Here is a 19,913-nt window from a genome sequence, read left to right on the forward strand (position 1 = left end):
AGTGCAGGAGGGTGTGAGAGTGCAGGAGGGTGTGAGAGTGCAGGAGGATGTGAGAGTGCAGGAGGATGTGAGAGTGCAGGAGGATGTGAGAGTGCAGGAGGATGTGAGAGTGCAGGAGGGTGTGAGAGTGCAGGAGGATGAGAGAGTGCAGGAGGATGAGAGAGTGCAGGAGGATGAGAGAGTGCAGGAGGATGTGAGAGTGCAGGAGGGTGTGAGAGTGCAGGAGGATGTGAGAGTGCAGGAGGATGAGAGAGTGCAGGAGGATGAGAGAGTGCAGGAGGATGAGAGAGTGCAGGAGGGTGTGAGAGTGCAGGAGGGTGTGAGAGTGCAGGAGGGTGTGAGAGTGCAGGAGGATGTGAGAGTGCAGGAGGATGAGAGAGTGCAGGAGGATGAGAGAGTGCAGGAGGATGAGAGAGTGCAGGAGGATGAGAGAGTGCAGGAGGATGAGAGAGTGCTGGAGGATGTGAGAGTGCAGGAGGATGAGAGAGTGCAGGAGGATGAGAGAGTGCAGGAGGATGTGAGAGTGCAGGAGGGTGTGAGAGTGCAGGAGGGTGTGAGAGTGCAGGAGGGTGTGAGAGTGCAGGAGGGTGTGAGAGTGCAGGAGGATGAGAGAGTGCAGGAGGATGAGAGAGTGCAGGAGGATGTGAGAGTGCAGGAGGATGAGAGAGTGCAGGAGGATGAGAGAGTGCAGGAGGATGTGAGAGTGCAGGAGGGTGTGAGAGTGCAGGAGGGTGTGAGAGTGCAGGAGGGTGTGAGAGTGCAGGAGGATGAGAGAGTGCAGGAGCGTGTGAGAGTGCAGGAGGATGTGAGAGTGCAGGAGGATGAGAGAGTGCAGGAGGATGTGAGAGTGCAGGAGGATGTGAGAGTGCAGGAGGGTGTGAGAGTGCAGGAGGATGTGAGAGTGCAGGAGGATGTGAGAGTGCAGGAGGGTGTGAGAGTGCAGGAGGGTGTGAGAGTGCAGGAGGGTGTGAGAGTGCAGGAGGATGAGAGAGTGCAGGAGGATGAGAGAGTGCAGGAGGGTGTGAGAGTGCAGGAGGATGTGAGAGTGCAGGAGGGTGTGAGAGTGCAGGAGGATGTGAGAGTGCAGGAGGGTGTGAGAGTGCAGGAGGATGTGAGAGTGCAGGAGGGTGTGAGAGTGCAGGAGGATGAGAGAGTGCAGGAGGATGAGAGAGTGCAGGAGGGTGTGAGAGTGCAGGAGGATGTGAGAGTGCAGGAGGGTGTGAGAGTGCAGGAGGATGTGAGAGTGCAGGAGGGTGTGAGAGTGCAGGAGGATGAGAGAGTGCAGGAGGGTGTGAGAGTGCAGGAGGATGTGAGAGTGCAGGAGGATGAGAGATTGCAGGAGGATGAGAGAGTGCAGGAGGGTGTGAGAGTGCAGGAGGGTGTGAGAGTGCAGGAGGGTGTGAGAGTGCAGGAGGATGAGAGAGTGCAGGAGGGTGTGAGAGTGCAGGAGGGTGTGAGAGTGCAGGAGGATGTGAGAGTGCAGGAGGATGAGAGAGTGCAGGAGGGTGTGAGAGTGCAGGAAGGTGTGAGAGTGCAGGAGGGTGTGAGAGTGCAGGAGGATGAGAGAGTGCAGGAGCGTGTGAGAGTGCAGGAGGATGTGAGAGTGCAGGAGGGTGTGAGAGTGCAGGAGGATGAGAGAGTGCAGGAGGGTGTGAGAGTGCAGGAGGATGAGAGAGTGCAGGAGGGTGTGAGAGTGCAGGAGGATGTGAGAGTGCAGGAGCGTGTGAGAGTGCAGGAGGATGAGAGAGTGCAGGAGGGTGTGAGAGTGCAGGAGGATGAGAGAGTGCAGGAGGGTGTGAGAGTGCAGGAGGATGAGAGAGTGCAGGAGCGTGTGAGAGTGCAGGAGGATGAGAGAGTGCAGGAGGATGAGAGAGTGCAGGAGCGTGTGAGAGTGCAGGAGGATGAGAGAGTGCAGGAGCGTGTGAGAGTGCAGGAGGGTGTGAGAGTGCTGGAGGGTGTGAGAGTGCAGGAGGATGAGAGAGTGCAGGAGCGTGTGAGAGTGCAGGAGGATGAGAGAGTGCAGGAGGGTGTGAGAGTGCAGGAGGATGAGAGAGTGCAGGAGCGTGTGAGAGTGCAGGAGGATGTGAGAGTGCAGGAGGATGTGAGAGTGCAGGAGGATGAGAGAGTGCAGAAGGATGAGAGAGTGCAGGAGGATGAGAGAGTGCAGGAGGATGTCAGAGTGCAGGAGGATGTCAGAGTGCAGGAGGATGTGAGAGTGCAGGAGGATGTGAGAGTGCAGGAGGATGAGAGAGTGCAGGAGGATGAGAGAGTGCAGGAGGATGAGAGAGTGCAGGCGGATGAGAGAGTGCAGGCGGATGAGAGAGTGCAGGAGGATGTGAGAGTGCAGGAGGATGTGAGAGTGCAGGAGGATGTGAGAGTGCAGGAGGATGAGAGAGTGCAGGAGGATGTGAGAGTGCAGGAGGATGAGAGAGTGCAGGAGGATGAGAGAGTGCAGGAGGATGAGAGAGTGCAGGAGGATGTGAGAGTGCAGGAGGATGAGAGAGTGCAGGAGGATGTGAGAGTGCAGGAGGATGAGAGAGTGCAGGAGGATGTGAGAGTGCAGGAGGGTGTGAGAGTGCAGCAGCGTGTGAGAGTGCAGGAGGATGAGAGAGTGCAGGAGGATGAGAGAGTGCAGGAGGGTGTGAGAGTGCAGGAGGATGAGAGAGTGCAGGAGGATGTGAGAGTGCAGGAGGATGAGAGAGTGCAGGAGGATGAGAGAGTGCAGGAGGATGAGAGAGTGCAGGAGCGTGTGAGAGTACAGGAGCGTGTGAGATTGCAGGAGGATGTGAGTGTGCAGGAGGATGAGAGAGTGCAGGAGTGTGAGAGTGCAGGAGGATGAGTGAGTGCAGGAGGATGAGAGAGTGCAGGAGGATGAGAGAGTGCAGGAGGATGAGAGAGTGCAGGAGGATGACAGAGTGCAGGAGGGTGTGAGAGTGCAGGAGGATGTGAGAATGCAGGAGGGTGTGAGAGTGCAGGAGGGTGTGAGAGTGCAGGAGGGTGTGAGAGTGCAGGAGGGTGTGAGAGTGCAGGAGGGTGTGAGAGTGCAGGAGGGTGTGAGAGTGCAGGAGGATGTGAGAGTGCAGGAGGATGTGAGAGTGCAGGAGGGTGTGAGAGTGCAGGAGGATGAGAGAGTGCAGGAGGATGTGAGAGTGCAGGAGGATGTGAGAGTGCAGGAGGATGTGAGAGTGCAGGAGGATGTGAGAGTGCAGGAGTGTGAGAGTGCAGGAGGATGAGAGAGTGCAGGAGGATGAGAGAGTGCAGGAGGATGAGAGAGTGCAGGAGGATGAGAGAGTGCAGAAGGGTGTGAGAGTGCAGGAGGATGAGAGAGTGCAGGCGGATGAGAGAGTGCAGGCGGATGAGAGAGTGCAGGCGGATGAGAGAGTGCAGGAGGATGAGAGAGTGCAGGAGGATGTGAGAGTGCAGGAGGGTGTGAGAGTGCAGGAGGATGTGAGAGTGCAGCAGCGTGTGAGAGTGCAGGAGGATGAGAGAGTGCAGGAGTGTGAGAGTGCAGGAGGATGTGAGAGTGCAGCAGCGTGTGAGAGTGCAGGAGGATGAGAGAGTGCAGGAGGATGAGAGAGTGCAGGAGCGTGTGAGAGTGCAGGAGGATGAGAGAGTGCAGGAGGATGTGAGAGTGCAGGAGGATGAGAGAGTGCAGGAGGATGTGAGTGTGCAGGAGGATGAGAGAGTGCAGGAGGATGAGAGAGTGCAGGAGGATGACAGAGTGCAGGAGGGTGTGAGAGTGCAGGAGGATGTGAGAATGCAGGAGGGTGTGAGAGTGCAGGAGGGTGTGAGAGTGCAGGAGGGTGTGAGAGTGCAGGAGGATGTGAGAGTGCAGGAGGATGTGAGAGTGCAGGAGGATGTGAGAGTGCAGGAGTGTGTGAGAGTGCAGGAGGGTGTGAGAGTGCAGGAGGATGTGAGAGTGCAGGAGGATGTGAGAGTGCAGGAGGGTGTGAGAGTGCAGGAGGGTGTGAGAGTGCAGGAGGATGTGAGAGTGCAGGAGGGTGTGAGAGTGCAGGAGGGTGTGAGAGTGCAGGAGGATGTGAGAGTGCAGGAGGATGTGAGAGTGCAGGAGGATGTGAGAGTGCAGGAGGATGAGAGAGTGCAGGAGGATGTGAGAGTGCAGGAGGATGTGAGAGTGCAGGAGGATGTGAGAGTGCAGGAGGATGAGAGAGTGCAGGAGGGTGTGAGAGTGCAGGAGTGTGAGAGTGCAGGAGTGTGAGACTGCAGGAGGATGTGAGAGTGCAGGAGGATGAGAGAGTGCAGGAGGGTGTGAGAGTGCAGGAGTGTGAGAGTGCAGGAGTGTGAGAGTGCAGGAGGATGTGAGAGTGCAGGAGGATGTGAGAGTGCAGGAGGATGAGAGAGTGCAGAAGGGTGTGAGAGTGCAGGAGTGTGAGAGTGCAGGAGGATGTGAGAGTGCAGGAGGATGTGAGAGTGCAGGAGGATGTGAGAGTGCAGGAGGATGAGAGAGTGCAGGAGGGTGTGAGTGTGCAGGAGGATGAGAGAGTGCAGGAGGGTGTGAGAGTGCAGGAGGATGAGAGAGTGCAGGAGGATGTGAGAGTGCAGCAGGATGAGAGAGTGCAGGAGGGTGTGAGTGTGCAGGAGCGTGTGAGAGTGCAGGAGGATGTGAGAGTGCAGGAGGATGTGAGAGTGCAGGAGGATGAGAGAGTGCAGGAGGATGTGAGAGTGCAGGAGGATGAGAGAGTGCAGGAGCGTGTGAGAGTGCAGGAGGATGAGAGAGTGCAGGAGGATGTGAGAGTGCAGGAGTGTGAGAGTGCAGGAGTGTGAGAGTGCAGGAGGGTGTGAGAGTGCAGGAGGATGAGAGAGTGCAGGAGGATGTGAGAGTGCAGGAGGATGTGAGAGTGCAGGAGGATGTGAGAGTGCAGGAGGATGTGAGAGTGCAGGAGGATGTGAGAGTGCAGGAGGATGTGAGAGTGCAGGAGGATGAGAGAGTGCAGGAGCGTGTGAGAGTGCAGGAGGATGAGAGAGTGCAGGAGGATGTGAGAGTGCAGGAGGATGAGAGAGTGCAGGAGCGTGTGAGAGTGCAGGAGGATGAGAGAGTGCAGGAGGATGTGAGAGTGCAGCAGCGTGTGAGAGTGCAGGAGGATGTGAGAGTGCAGGAGGATGTGAGAGTGCAGGAGTGTGAGAGTGCAGGAGGATGAGAGAGTGCAGGAGGATGAGAGAGTGCAGGAGGATGAGAGAGTGCAGGAGGATGTGAGAGTGCAGGAGGATGTGAGAGTGCAGGAGGATGAGAGAGTGCAGGAGGATGTGAGAGTGCAGGAGGATGTGAGAGTGCAGGAGTGTGTCAGAGTCTCATAGAACTGTCTGTCGCAATATTGGACTGTCTGTCTCTTACTGGACTCCTGTCATAATATTGGACTGTCTGTCTCTTATTGGACTGTCTGTCTCGTATTGGACTGTCTGCCTTGGCACAGGACTGTCCGTCTCGGTTTTTGCATCACACGATGTCACCTACGGATTATTCCTGCAACTGATAATGCAGATTACATGTTGGGGACCAATTTATGCTTCGAAAGGATTTGCGTGGATGCCTGTCCTCATCAACAAATGAACAAGTGTTGAGGATTTCACTGTCACATTCACAATTCAGAGCTTTTAATGTTGGAAATAGAAAGCAGATAATTTGGGGCCTAAAACCTGAAAAGAGCCGTTTGTTACAGAATAAAAGTTCTGAAAATTAAATTACTGCATTGACCTATCATCATTATCCATCTCTTTCACATGAATTTATTCACTGAAGAAACAAGCAGGCATCCTGCAAAGTGTTAACTGAATCATGTCCTACCTTCCTCCAAGTGACAATGGGAGTCGGAACAGCTTTCACTTCACAGGCTAAGTAGACTTGGGCACCAGTCACATTCTGGACTGGCTTTGGTGAGAATATGATCACGGGAGCTGTGAAAGAGCAAATGATTGAAATATTTACATTCCAGATAAAGGAAATATTTTAATCTGGCTCCATTAGTGCACTGAAGACTCTGTACGAATGCAGCAGTTTGAAGTCTCAAGTTGTGAGTTTTGTATATCTTGATCTTTCCTACTTGTTGAGATATTTTCCTGAACGACACAAGAGTGAAAATGAATTATTTGCTCCCCCTGCTGGCTGACATAGATCTTCTTTCAGAGTGAAATCAGGAAGCACTTTTTCACACAGAGTAGTGGAAATATGATACTCTCTCTGCTAAAAGGCTGTGGATGCTGGGTCAGTTTCAACACTAAGATCGATAGATTTTTGTTAGGTAAGGGTATTGAGGGATTTGATCAAAGGCGGGTATATGGGGTTGAGGTACAGATCGGCCATGACCTGATTGAATGGTGCAACAGGCTCCAGGGGTTGAATGGCCTACTCCTGTTCCTATGTTCCCTTCTGACACACTCCCGCTGGAGATACAATGGGAGTGTGGGCCATGGCTCGATTGGTCCCTGATTATTCCCTTGGTCTAACAGCGTTTAACACAATAAAAACCAGCTGCCAACCTTCTATTTGCTGTGGGATCTAACAGGTCCAACTGGACTGGGTGTAAGATTAGTTTCAGAATTATTGGAACAAATTCTATCTACACCATTGTGCTTATTATATTGCCCCATGTAATATTTGCTTTACTAACTAGACGGCAGTGCAATTGTTCAATTGGATAGGATCATCTGGGATATCCATGACGTAAAGTGGAATCTACCAGACTTCAATTACCCACAAAGATGGGCTCTTGTATTCACTTTTCATTCATGCAAGGAAGGACTTTGCCAATCAATCTCTATAGAAATATACTGACAGAATAGATTGCATTAACATTCAAATAATGGATGACATTAGTAGTTTAATAATGATTCAATATTCTGGATTTGAGAATCAGATGTTCTTTTCTTTGATTAAAACCATGCTGTTTAAGTTCTGGTTTTGATGTTTGTTCCCAAAACTACTTTCAATTTGAAGCGAAATGATCTGTCTCATAAAGTGGCAGAAACCCACAACAGCAAAGAAACTGCACTGAATCATTTCCATGGATTGTGACCTTTAAAAAAACCATGGAGGACATTCATAAAAAGCATCAGACACTGTGTTTTGGAATAATATGGTGCAAAAAACATCAACCGTTAACGTCACCCATTACCAAGCTGCAGTTTCAGAGCAGCCTGGTCCACAGTGTGTTAAACAGAATAGTTGATCCCCCCCTTTGTCAAGCCTTGTTCATTTAGGGTTGGGTTTCAATTCTTATCAATCTGTTTGTGAGGTGGTTGTGAGAGTGAGTTACAATGGCTTCTAAAACACTTCATTGGCTGTGAAGCATTTGTGAGGCCCTGAGGATGTGAAAGGCGCCATATATATGCAAGTTCTAAGGGCTGATTTTAACTCCAGGTGGGAGTCGTGTGGATGGAGGCTGAGGTGGATGGCAATCCGGCCGGCCCTTTGCAGCGAGAGGTCCGGGAGATTAGTCTCCCGTCGAAAACTGGCGGGAGTGGGATTTCGGGTGGCAGGACGCCACCACTGGGGACCCAAAGGAACATACAGACATAGAAAATAGGAGCAAGAGTAGGCCATTCGGCCCTTCGGGCCTGCTCCACCATTCAAAATGATCATTTGAACGGTTCCCAGCACTCAGGTAAGTGGTTGGAAAGCGTGTCGGGAGAGGGCAGAGGAGGCGGAGGGTAAGCAGTCGAGGCCAAAAGTTTCCTTGTGGGGCCTGGAGAAACACTCCTGCTCCTCCTGGCCCACAAGGAAACAAAAAAAGGGAAAGCCACTTACCTTTCGGGGGCTCGCCTAGCCTCAGCTCCTCTCGTTGCCAGGTTGGCTTCCCTGCGCAGGCCTCTGGTTAAAATTGCAGTCGGACCTCAATTACATCATAGGAGTTTGCTCTGCATATTAAAGAAGAACCCCAGGGATGTCCCTCTCGCAGGTTAAGATTGCAGCCTGCGGGAAGGCAGTGGAATCGGTGTGGGTGTGTTGCACCGGCCATTTTTAATTGCCCACTCCCGGTTTCCGCCAGGCAGGCAGGGTTAAAATAGGCCCTAAACCGTTCAGGAGAAATAGAAGGGGCATTGCTATCTATACCAGATTCTGGACTGCAACCTAGATATTTATCATGTGAGGCATATCTAGGGGCAAATGTACATTTGGGTAATAGGAGGCAAGATTGTAAAACAGTAGTGTCCTTGATCACCAACTGAACACCTATCCAGACACAATAAACCATTCCCTATTAACTGTCCTTCCAGATAATCAGGAGTTTGCTTCTGAGGTCAAGGCTGCTTCAAATCACTAACAATGCACAATATTGGAAATGGGACAAGATTGGCTCGCAGCTGCTTCCAAGTACAGTTAAGCTCCTAATAAGTTCTGCAATTTCACAGCCCTTCCAGTGCACTCCCTTTGCAGCTCTGGTGGGAGTGCAGTAGGAGGGCTTGAAAACAGGCCAATGCTGTGCCAGGATCTGCTGAGTCCTGTAAGGGGGGGGAGGGGAAGAAGGGGGACTCTCTGTCCAGGAGGGGACGAAGGGGGACTCTCTGTCCACCCTTCTACAAACTATATCAGTGTATACATATTTACGTACGCAGTAATGAAGCAATTCATTTTGTAAGAAAGATCAGAATAATGGAAAAGATACTGTAAGCAGTAAAAACGTCAATGGAGTGGAGTAAAGAGATATCTAGGGGCACAAATACCACATCTTTAAAATCAGGATTGCGGGTGAAACCAGCCATTAAAAAGCATATATGTATTTTATACACAAGGGCTTTGAATACTAAATCAAGGAGGTAATTGCAAATCTGAAGTTGGCTGAGCGAAAGGCGACAGAGAGTAGGGATAATGGGTAGGTACTCACATTGGCAGGATGTGACTAGTGGAGTCCCGCAGGGATCTGTCTTGGGGCCTCAATTATTCACAATATTTATTAACGACTTAGATGAAGGCATAGAAAGTCTCATATCTAAGTTTGCCGATGACACAAAGATTGGTGGCATTGTAAGCAGTGTAGATGAAAACATAAAATTACAAAGCGATATTGATAGATTAGGTGAATGGGCAAAACTGTGGCAAATGGAATTCAATGTAGACAAATGTGAGGTCATCCATTTTGGATCAAAAAAGGATAGAACAGAGTACTTTCTAAATGGTAAAAAGTTAAAAACAGTGGCTATCCAAAGGGACTTAGGAGTTCAGGAACATAGATCATTGAAGTGTCATGAACAGGTGCAGAAAATAATCACGAAGGCTAATGGAATGCTGGCCTTTATATCTGGAGGACTAGAGTACAAGAGGGCAGAAGTTATGCTGCAGCTATACAAAACCCTGGTTAGACCGCACCTGGAGTACTGTGAGCAGTTCTGGGCACCGCACCTTCGGAAGGACATATTGGCCTTGGAGGGAGTGCAGCGTAGGTTTACTAGAATGATACCCGGACTTCAAGGGTTAAGTTACGAGGAGAGATTACACAAATTGGGGTTATATTCTCTAGAGTTTCGAAGGTTAAGGGGTGATCTGATCGAAGTTTATAAGATGTTAAGGGGAACAGATAGGGTGGATAGAGAGAAACTATTTCCGCTGGTTGGGGATTCTAGGAGTAGGGGGCACAGTCTAAAAATTAGAGCCAGACCTTTCAGGAGTGAGATTAGAAAACATTTCTACACACAAAGGGTGGTAGATGTTTGGAACTCTCTTCTGCAAACGGCAATTGATACTAGCTCAATTGCTAAATTTAAATCTGAGATAGATAGTTTTTTGGCAACCAAAGGTATTAAGGGATATGGGCCAAAGGCAGGTATATGGAGTTAGATCACAGATCAGCCATGATCTTATCAAATGGCGGAGCAGGCACGAGGGGCTGAATAGCCTACTCCTGTTCCTATGTTCCTATCTGTATAAGGCATTGATTAGTCCACAGATAGTATGTGCAGATTTGGATGCCCTAGTATAGGAAGAATCTTGGTGCCATGGCAAATGTACAGTGTAGATGTACCAGGATGATATCCGAGATGAAAGAATAAATTTATTACAGGAAAAATTTGTAGTACTATAGGGAAAGATTGGGACTAATTGGATAACTCTATCAAAGAGCCAGCACAGGCACGATGGGCCAAATGGCCTCCTTCTGCACTGCAAGATTCTATTCTATTCTATTCTATGATTCACAAGGGCTCCCCTTTCAGAAGGCGTGGGGCCAGGAGCGAGGACTCCCTATGTTCGGAGTTCCCGCGTCCTGCGCCTCACAGAGACCCTCACAGAGACTTTTGAGGTGTGCTGGCCTCTTAAAGGCCTATGTGTACGTTTAAGAATGCAGCACAAAGCTCCGCTTTTCCCCAATTTTGACAGCTGTGTGGATAGAGCAGTGCAACTAGAGTGCTGTCCTCTTACAGCATTCTTAAATTTAGACCAGTAGAGTAACTTCTGCACAAAGAGACCACAAACTGCAGAAATAGCACTGAAATCCTGCAGAGTAAAGGCACTGTCGATATTTACTGCTGAAAGTTCTAAGTTAGAACCATCTTAAACGGCCTTTTGAGTCAAGATCCAAAAAAAATCTTCTTGCTCAGCATGTAGCTGGGCAGAAATGGAGGTGGTAGAGTTCACCTTTTAATAAAGTCGTGCCTAACGAGGGCTTTATAAAAGCTGTTCCGAGAACGCCACTGCTGGAGCCTATTATGAAGTCCACAGTAAATCAATCTTCTTATTAATGATGTAACAGAGTGCTTTTAAAGGAGGCTGCTGCACTTTTGCCAAACATTCTCTTATTATGAGGGAACCTTGGATGTCTGTAGGGAACCTGAAGCCCCATGGACTGCACATAGATTTTTTTTTGACAGCTGTTACTTTTCACAATGATCCATAAAGGCTCATCTGTTAAGGATATTCCATTTGCAAAATTATAAATGTGCCATCCAGGCAAAATCTGAGGCAATGCTCTTTAACGGAGTGTGCAAGGATTGAAACAATTCTTTGCATCAAAACAATTTCAGAAGGAACCTTTAATTAACAACGGGACTACGGATCCATCAAAACCTATAAGTTGCTCAACTTCCAAGGAGCCAGAGATTATTTTGATCACCGTTTCATCTTAAAGGTAAAGTAACCCATTATAACGTTCTTTAGTGATCACTCCTGGATTCCCCATTTCCCCAGGATTGCCTGGTTACGAGCATCCTCACTATTTAATACTTGATGCTTAAAGCTCCTATCCTTATTGAGAAATCCATTTCTAGAGTGTAAAGCAGTACCTTGAGCAGAGTTGACTAAAAGTAACAGCAAAAGTCCTAACTCAACCCCAAAGTACTAAAAATATCACCATTCAGGCAAAGAAGCAGCAAATAAAATGGCTTCCCCAATGTCTCATCCACCTCGTTGATGGATTACATGCAGCAGCTCTTACCACCACTGATATAGTTGCAGTAATTATTTCGGGTGGATTTGGGGCAGAACTGGCAGGAAATGGGGCAGAGGATTAGCCATGCCCCCTTGACCCCATTTAAATGTGGCACAGTGGGCTTCTGATGGGCCTTAAAAGAAACTGGTAGTTTACTTTCCGCTGCAAATCTGCCCCAAAATATGTCATAATTCATAACTCTGGCCTCTTTTGAATCCCCCCCCTTCCTTCGCCCCACCATTGGTAGCCATGTCTTCAATTGTCTAGGCCTTAAGCTCTGGAATTCCCTTTCTAAACCTCTCCGCATCTCTCTCCTCCTTTAAGACCCTCCTTAAAAATTTATGTCTTTGGCCAAGCTTATAGTCACCCATCCTAATTGCTCCTTCTTTGGCTCAGTGTTAATTTCTGACTGATTATGCTCCTTTGAAGTGCCTTGGGGCATTGCTCTACATAAAAAGCGCTATATAAATGCAAATTGTTCTGTTGCCTATATCATTCCTCTCACACTGACCCTGACTGCCTGTCTATATCACTCCTCTCACATTGACCCTATCCGCCTGTCTCTATCACTCCTCTCACACTGACCCTATCCGCCTGTCTCTATCACTCCTCTCACACTGACCCTGACTGCCTGTCTCTATCACTCCTCTCACACTGACCCTGACTGCCTGTCTCTATCACTCCTCTCACATTGACCCTATCCGCCTGTCTCTATCACTCCTCTCACACTGACCCTATCCGCCTGTCTCTATCACTCCTCTCACATTGACCCTATCCGCCTGTCTCTATCACTCCTCTCACACTGACCCTATCCGCCTGTCTCTATCACTCCTCTCACACTGACCCTCTCTGCCTGTCTCTATCACTCCTCTCACACTGACTCTGTCCGCCTGTCTATATCACTCCTCTCACACTGACCCTATCTGCCTGTCTCTATCACTCCTCTCACACTGACCCTCTCTGCCTGTCTCTATCACTCCTCTCACACTGACTCCGTCCGCCTGTCTCCATCACTCCTCTCACACTGACCCTATCCGCCTGTCTCTATCACTCCTCTCACACTGACCCTCTCTGCCTGTCTCTATCACTCCTCTCACACTGACCCTGTATGCCTGTCTCTATCACTCCTCTCACATTGACCCTATCCGCCTGTCTCTATCACTCCTCTCACACTGACCCTATCCGCCTGTCTCTATCACTCCTCTCACACTGACCCTGACTGCCTGTCTCTATCACTCCTCTCACACTGACCCTGTCCGCCTGTCTCTATCACTCCTCTCACACTGACCCTATCTGCCTGTCTATATCACTCCTCTCACACTGACCCTGACTGCCTGTCTCTATCACTCCTCTCACACTGACCCTATCCGCCTGTCTCTATCACTCCTCTCACATTGACCCTATCCGCCTGTCTATATCACTCCTCTCACACTGACCTTATCCGCCTGTCTCTATCACTCCTCTCACACTGACCCTATCCGCCTGTCTCTATCACTCCTCTCACACTGACCCTGACTGCCTGTCTCTATCACTCCTCTCACATTGACCCTATCCGCCTGTCTATATCACTCCTCTCACACTGACCCTGACTGCCTGTCTATATCACTCCTCTCACACTGACCCTCTCTGCCTGTCTCTATCACTCCTCTCACACTGACCCTGTCCGCCTGTCTATATCACTCCTCTCACACTGACCCTATCCGCCTGTCTATATCACTCCTCTCACACTGACCCTATCTGCCTGTCTATATCACTCCTCTCACACTGACCCTGACTGCCTGTCTCTATCACTCCTCTCACACTGACCCTGACTGCCTGTCTATATCACTCCTCTCACACTGACCCTATCCGCCTGTCTATATCACTCCTCTCACACTGACCCTATCTGCCTGTCTATATCACTCCTCTCACACTGACCCTATCCGCCTGTCTATATCACTCCTCTCACACTGACCCTGACTGCCTGTCTCTATCACTCCTCTCACACTGACCCTGACTGCCTGTCTCTATCACTCCTCTCACACTGACCCTATCCGCCTGTCTATATCACTCCTCTCACACTGACCCTATCCGCCTGTCTATATCACTCCTCTCACACTGACCCTGACTGCCTGTCTCTATCACTCCTCTCACACTGACCCTGACTGCCTGTCTCTATCACTCCTCTCACACTGACCCTGTCCGCCTGTCTCTATCACTCCTCTCACACTGACCCTGTCCGCCTGTCTATATCACTCCTCTCACACTGACCCTCTCTGCCTGTCTATATCACTCCTCTCACACTGACCCTGACTGCCTGTCTCTATCACTCCTCTCACATTGACCCTATCCGCCTGTCTATATCACTCCTCTCACACTGACCTTATCCGCCTGTCTCTATCACTCCTCTCACACTGACCTTATCCGCCTGTCTCTATCACTCCTCTCACACTGACCCTATCCGCCTGTCTCTATCACTCCTCTCACACTGACCCTGACTGCCTGTCTCTATCACTCCTCTCACATTGACCCTATCCGCCTGTCTATATCACTCCTCTCACACTGACCCTGACTGCCTGTCTATATCACTCCTCTCACACTGACCCTCTCTGCCTGTCTCTATCACTCCTCTCACACTGACCCTGTCCGCCTGTCTATATCACTCCTCTCACACTGACCCTATCCGCCTGTCTATATCACTCCTCTCACACTGACCCTATCTGCCTGTCTATATCACTCCTCTCACACTGACCCTGACTGCCTGTCTCTATCACTCCTCTCACACTGACCCTGACTGCCTGTCTATATCACTCCTCTCACACTGACCCTATCCGCCTGTCTATATCACTCCTCTCACACTGACCCTATCTGCCTGTCTATATCACTCCTCTCACACTGACCCTATCCGCCTGTCTATATCACTCCTCTCACACTGACCCTGACTGCCTGTCTCTATCACTCCTCTCACACTGACCCTGACTGCCTGTCTCTATCACTCCTCTCACACTGACCCTATCCGCCTGTCTATATCACTCCTCTCACACTGACCCTATCCGCCTGTCTATATCACTCCTCTCACACTGACCCTGACTGCCTGTCTCTATCACTCCTCTCACACTGACCCTGACTGCCTGTCTCTATCACTCCTCTCACACTGACCCTGTCCGCCTGTCTCTATCACTCCTCTCACACTGACCCTGTCCGCCTGTCTATATCACTCCTCTCACACTGACCCTCTCTGCCTGTCTCTATCACTCCTCTCACACTGACCCTGTCCGCCTGTCTATATCACTCCTCTCACACTGACCCTATCCGCCTGTCTATATCACTCCTCTCACACTGACCCTGACTGCCTGTCTCTATCACTCCTCTCACACTGACCCTGTCCGCCTGTCTATATCACTCCTCTCACACTGACCCTATCCGCCTGTCTATATCACTCCTCTCACACTGACCCTATCTGCCTGTCTATATCACTCCTCTCACACTGACCCTCTCTGCCTGTCTCTATCACTCCTCTCACACTGACTCCGTCCGCCTGTCTCTATCACTCCTCTCACACTGACCCTGTCCGCCTGTCTCTATCACTCCTCTCACACTGACCCTGTATGCCTGTCTCTATCACTCCTCTCACACTGACCCTGACTGCCTGTCTCTATCACTCCTCTCACACTGACCCTGACTGCCTGTCTCTATCACTCCTCTCACACTGACCCTGTCCGCCTGTCTCTATCACTCCTCTCACACTGACCCTGTCCGCCTGTCTCTATCACTCCTCTCACACTGACCCTGTATGCCTGTCTCTATCACTCCTCTCACACTGACCCTGACTGCCTGTCTATATCACTCCTCTCACACTGACCCTATCTGCCTGTCTCTATCACTCCTCTCACACTGACCCCCATGCTTTTTCCCCCCATTTCACCCTGATTTTAAAGTTGGTCAAGGAGTAGGCTCGCTTAAAATATTCAACTAGAAACAGTGAGCAGGGAGCCAGATCCAATGGTGCAAAGCAGAGACAGTCAGGCTGTCAGCTGCCAAATGCTTTCACCATCACTAATTTAGTACTTGGAGCCTGCTGCCTTGTACTGGCAGGATGTCTACATTTATTCCATGTGAAGTGTTTATAGTAACAAATGGGAGCCAAGCTACCTGTTTTGGGCAATTTGGCTCTGAAAGACTAGAATAAAGAAGGTATCACATGCTAAGGCTTGGTTACCAAACAAACGTTTGAACATATTTCTGAGTCCATCTGAGAGGGTGAGAAGAACAAGCCTGAACAGAAAGCCTGCACTCATCAACCAATTCTTATTAAAGAGATATTCCATAACAAGGTTTTTTATATGGTTGCATTAAAAACTATTCCGCACAATAGGATAGCTCCTTTCAAAACACCTTTCACGTTCATGCTATTGCCCAAGTTTGGGGAGCAGCAGATCTTAGCTCATAGCCTAACGTAGGTACTACCTGCTCCCACTCACCACATTCACTGCAGCACAGCTCAGGGAGATGTCTCCTCACCACCTCGTAGGCATTCTGAATTTCTAGAATGTGCAGAACAACTTGGCATGATTCATATATTATCTTCTCCCAGGTAGTGGAGAGCTGAACCAGCCCCAGAAATCACAACTATGGCTCTCAGGGAAACATCTGAGCAACTAAAGATGTAGCACGGTTCAGTGAGTAGCCAATGTACACCATTCGGTGAGTGACCAATGTACACCATTCGGTGAGCAGTCAGTATACACCATTTGGTGAGTAACCAATGTACACCATTCGGTGAGTGACCAATGTACATCATTCGGTGAGCAGTCAGTATACACCATTTGGTGAGTAACCAATGTACACCATTCATGAGCAGTCAGTATACACCATTTGGTGAGTAACCAATGTACACCATTCGGTGAGTGACCAATGTACATCATTCGGTGAGCAGTCAGTAGTGCACCATTCGGTGAGTAACCAATGTACACCATTCGGTGAGCAGTCAGTATACACCATTCGGTGAGTAACCAATATACATCATTTGGTGAGTAACCAATGTACACCATTCAGTGAACAGGCAGTATACACCATTCGGTGAGTAACCAATGAACAACATTTAGCGAGCAGTCAGTATACATCATTCGGTGAGTAACCAGTTTAGATTATTCAGTGAGTAACCAATGTACACCATTCAGTGAGCAATCAGTGTACACTATCCAGTGAACAGAGAGTGTACACCATTCGGTCAGTAACCAGTATACATGATTCAGTGAGCAACCAGTGTATAGCATACATGAGCAGATAGTCTATGCCATTCGGTGTGCAGTCAGTGTACACGATTCAGTGAGCAACCAGTGTCCACCATTCGCTGAGTAACCAGTGTACATGATTTAGTGAGCAAAGAGTGTACACCATTCGCTGAGTAACCAGTGTACATGATTTAGTGAGCAAAGAGTGTACACCATTAGGTGAGTAACCAGTGTACATGATTCAGTGAGCAGAGATTGTACACCATTTGGTGAGTAACTGGTGTATACAATTTAGTGAATAACTAACGTACACTAGCAGCCAATGTATTTTTTGCCGTGTGTCATATCTTTGATCCAGCAGAGGCTGCAGTTATGCAGAAACTTGAACACAATTCGTGATGCGATTCACTGGCTAGAACACAACTCTGTTACAATCAACACTTACATGGGTAACCTGCAGAAACTTCAACCAGCAGAATATTTAATATTCTGGGGAAACAACCTGATTTCCAAAGCTGTCAGAAATTGCAATCAACTATTTTTGTGATGCTACAAACAGGTTACTGAAAACCAGCAGAGTGTTCTCTCCCAGACCCTGTGTGTATAACCAGCAGTGCTCTCTCCCAGACCCGGTCTGTATAACCAGCAGTGTTCTCTCCCAGACCCTGTCTGTATAACCAGCACAGCGTTCTGTCCCAGTCCCAGTCGGGGGGATTTTAATCTTACCTGCCTGGTGGAAACTGGGCGGTAGGCTGTTAAAATTGGCTGGGTGACTTCTTTTTGACGTTAACCCAGTGAATTATTAAGGTTAACAGTATGTGTAGATGGGAGCAAGAAGTTACAAAGGGACAGAGACAGATTAAGTGAGTGGGCAAAACTATGGCAGATGGAGTTCAATGTGGGAAAGTGTGAGTTCATCCACTTTGGATCCAAGAAAGACAATTAATAGTGAGAGAGTAGGAACTGTGGAGGAGTGAAGGGATTTGTGTATCCATGTACACAAATCACTAAATTAACATTGTGAAATCACAAATTCACATTGTGAAATCACACCTTCTGGCAACCATCTATAAACCGTCAGGGGTATACTATGTGAAATTACATCTCCTACAAACTGAAGAACGTACATATTGTGAAATTAGGAAATTAAGCGGAATCCTTTTCATAAATATCCATGCCTGGGGGCAGGAAATATTTGCATTTTTGTTAAACTTTGTACATGGAAAGTTGCAAAAGAGCTACTGGGTGCTGCAGTGTTTGGACACCAGGCTATTGCACAAATAAATGTACAAGGAAAGAAAAAGTGACCTTCCTGCCTTTTGAGGATCTTGTTTTAACCACAGAATTACAGTAGAAATGAAATATTCAAAATAAATTAATGGCTGTTAATGGTAAACTAAAAGAGGCTTCAAGGCGATTTAGACAAGTTGAGTGAGTGGGCAAATACATGGCAGATGCAGTATAATGTGGGTAAATGTGAAGTTATTCACTTTGGAAGGAAAAACAGAAAGGCAGAGTATTACTTAAATGGTGATAGATTGGGAAATGTTGATGTACAAAGGGACCTGGGTGTCCTTGTACACAGGTCACTGAAAGCAAACATGCAGGTGCAGCAAGTAGTTAGGAAGGCAAATGGTATGTTGGCCTTCATTGCAAGAGGATTTGAGTACAGGAGCAAGGATGTCTTACTGCAGTTATACAGAGCCTTGGTGAGACCACATCTGGAGTACTGTGTGCAGTTTTGGTCTCCTTACCTAAGAAAGGATATACTTGCCATAGAGGGAGTGCAGCGTAGGTTCACCAAACTGATTCCTGGGATGGACGACTGTCGTATGAGGAAAGATTGGGTCGACTCGGCCTGTATTCACTCGAGTTTAGAAGAATGAGAGGGGATCTCATTGAAACATATAAAATTCTGACAGAACTAGACAGACTGGATGCAGGGAGGATGTTTCCCCTGGCTGGGGGGGTCCAGAACAAGGGGTCACTGTCTCAGGATACGGGGTAGGACATTTAGGACTGAGATGAGGAGAAATTTCTTCACTCAGAGGGTGGTGAACCTGTGGAATTCTCTACCACAGAAGGCTGTGGAGGCCAAGTCACTGAATATATTTAAGAAGGAGCTAGATAGATTTCTAGACACAAAAGGCATCAAGGGGTATAGGGAGAGAGCGGGAATATGGTATTGAGATAGAGGCTCAACCATGATCATATTGAATGGCGGAGCAGGCTCGAAGGACCGAATTGCCTACTCCTGCTCCTATTTTCTATGTTTCTATGTTTCTTTGTTAATCTAGCAATGTCAACTTCTAATGCACACAAATTACAAAATCAATGGCCACTAAAAAGTAAAACGCCTGCTAAAGCACAGTTGGCCACAACTAATTCTGGCCTAAAAATGTAGGTAGTTGCAACTGTAAGAATATAGATATGTTTTTACATTATTCTAATACAGAACAAAGACAGAACAGCTGATATAGCAGAATTAGTTTAAACAATGTGTTTGAAAATCATGTCTTTTCCCCTTAATGTCACTGATAACATTGGAGAGGATGAATTTCAGGGCCAAAGACATTTTACTGTAAGGATAGGTTTTTAAAACACAGGCTTTTGATTACAGCAGTGGGGGGAGTGTATGAGAAGAGATTACTGCAATATAAAAAGGCAATAGGTTCCTTTGACTATAGAGCACAACATCAAAGGTTTGTATAACTAAAACTATCACTTGGGAAAAACAAGCATGGGAAGCAACGGTATGGTCTAGGGCATCTCATCCTTGTCTAGCAATTTGTTCAAAGAGCTGGGGTCATAAAGCACCCAGCAGCCTTTGAATCCAGCAGAAACTAGGCCATAAAAGAAAATGGTATAAGACGAGATACAATGTTTCACTCAATAGGAGCTTTTGCCTACCTTCAAGACTGTGAATAGGCTTGGATAAGCCATTCTTGCAATTTCCCCCTAGAAATTCCCTGCACAGATGGTTTGAGACGTAAAGCTAAATGTGTATTATTCTGTATGAAGGTTTAAGATGAAAGTTTTGAAACAAGAATAATTCAAGTTAATTCTCAGACATATTGCTGTCTCTAGCTTTACGAATCTGTTAAAAGGATAAGGAAGGAATTATCGCAACAGCAACTAATTTAAGCAGTTCAATGAACGTGCTGAGGGGACGGGGGAGCATGTTAAAAAAAGGGATGAGGTCCTGCAAGCAGAATATAGGGAGTTAGGAAATAAATTAAAAAGCAGGACCTCTAAGGTAGTAATCTCAGGATTACTCCCAGTGCCACGTGCTAGCGAGAGCAGAAATAGGAGAATAGACCAGATG

The 19,913-nt window shown here is 48.2% G+C and overlaps 1 protein-coding gene across 1 annotated transcript in view; it reads right to left on the bottom strand.

The window, feature by feature from the left end:
* LOC137328820 (insulin-like growth factor-binding protein-like 1) overlaps window positions 1-19,913 on the bottom strand; it is a 67,411-nt gene that overhangs the window by 19,599 nt on the left and 27,899 nt on the right. Inside the window, exon 2 of the mRNA XM_067994367.1 lies at window positions 5,804-5,913. Within this exon, the coding sequence (XP_067850468.1) occupies window positions 5,804-5,913 (110 nt within the window). The remainder of the gene's footprint in view (window positions 1-5,803; window positions 5,914-19,913) is intronic.

This window comes from Heptranchias perlo, chromosome 1 (assembly GCF_035084215.1).
Source record: "Heptranchias perlo isolate sHepPer1 chromosome 1, sHepPer1.hap1, whole genome shotgun sequence".
Classification (NCBI taxonomy): Eukaryota; Metazoa; Chordata; class Chondrichthyes; order Hexanchiformes; family Hexanchidae; genus Heptranchias; species Heptranchias perlo.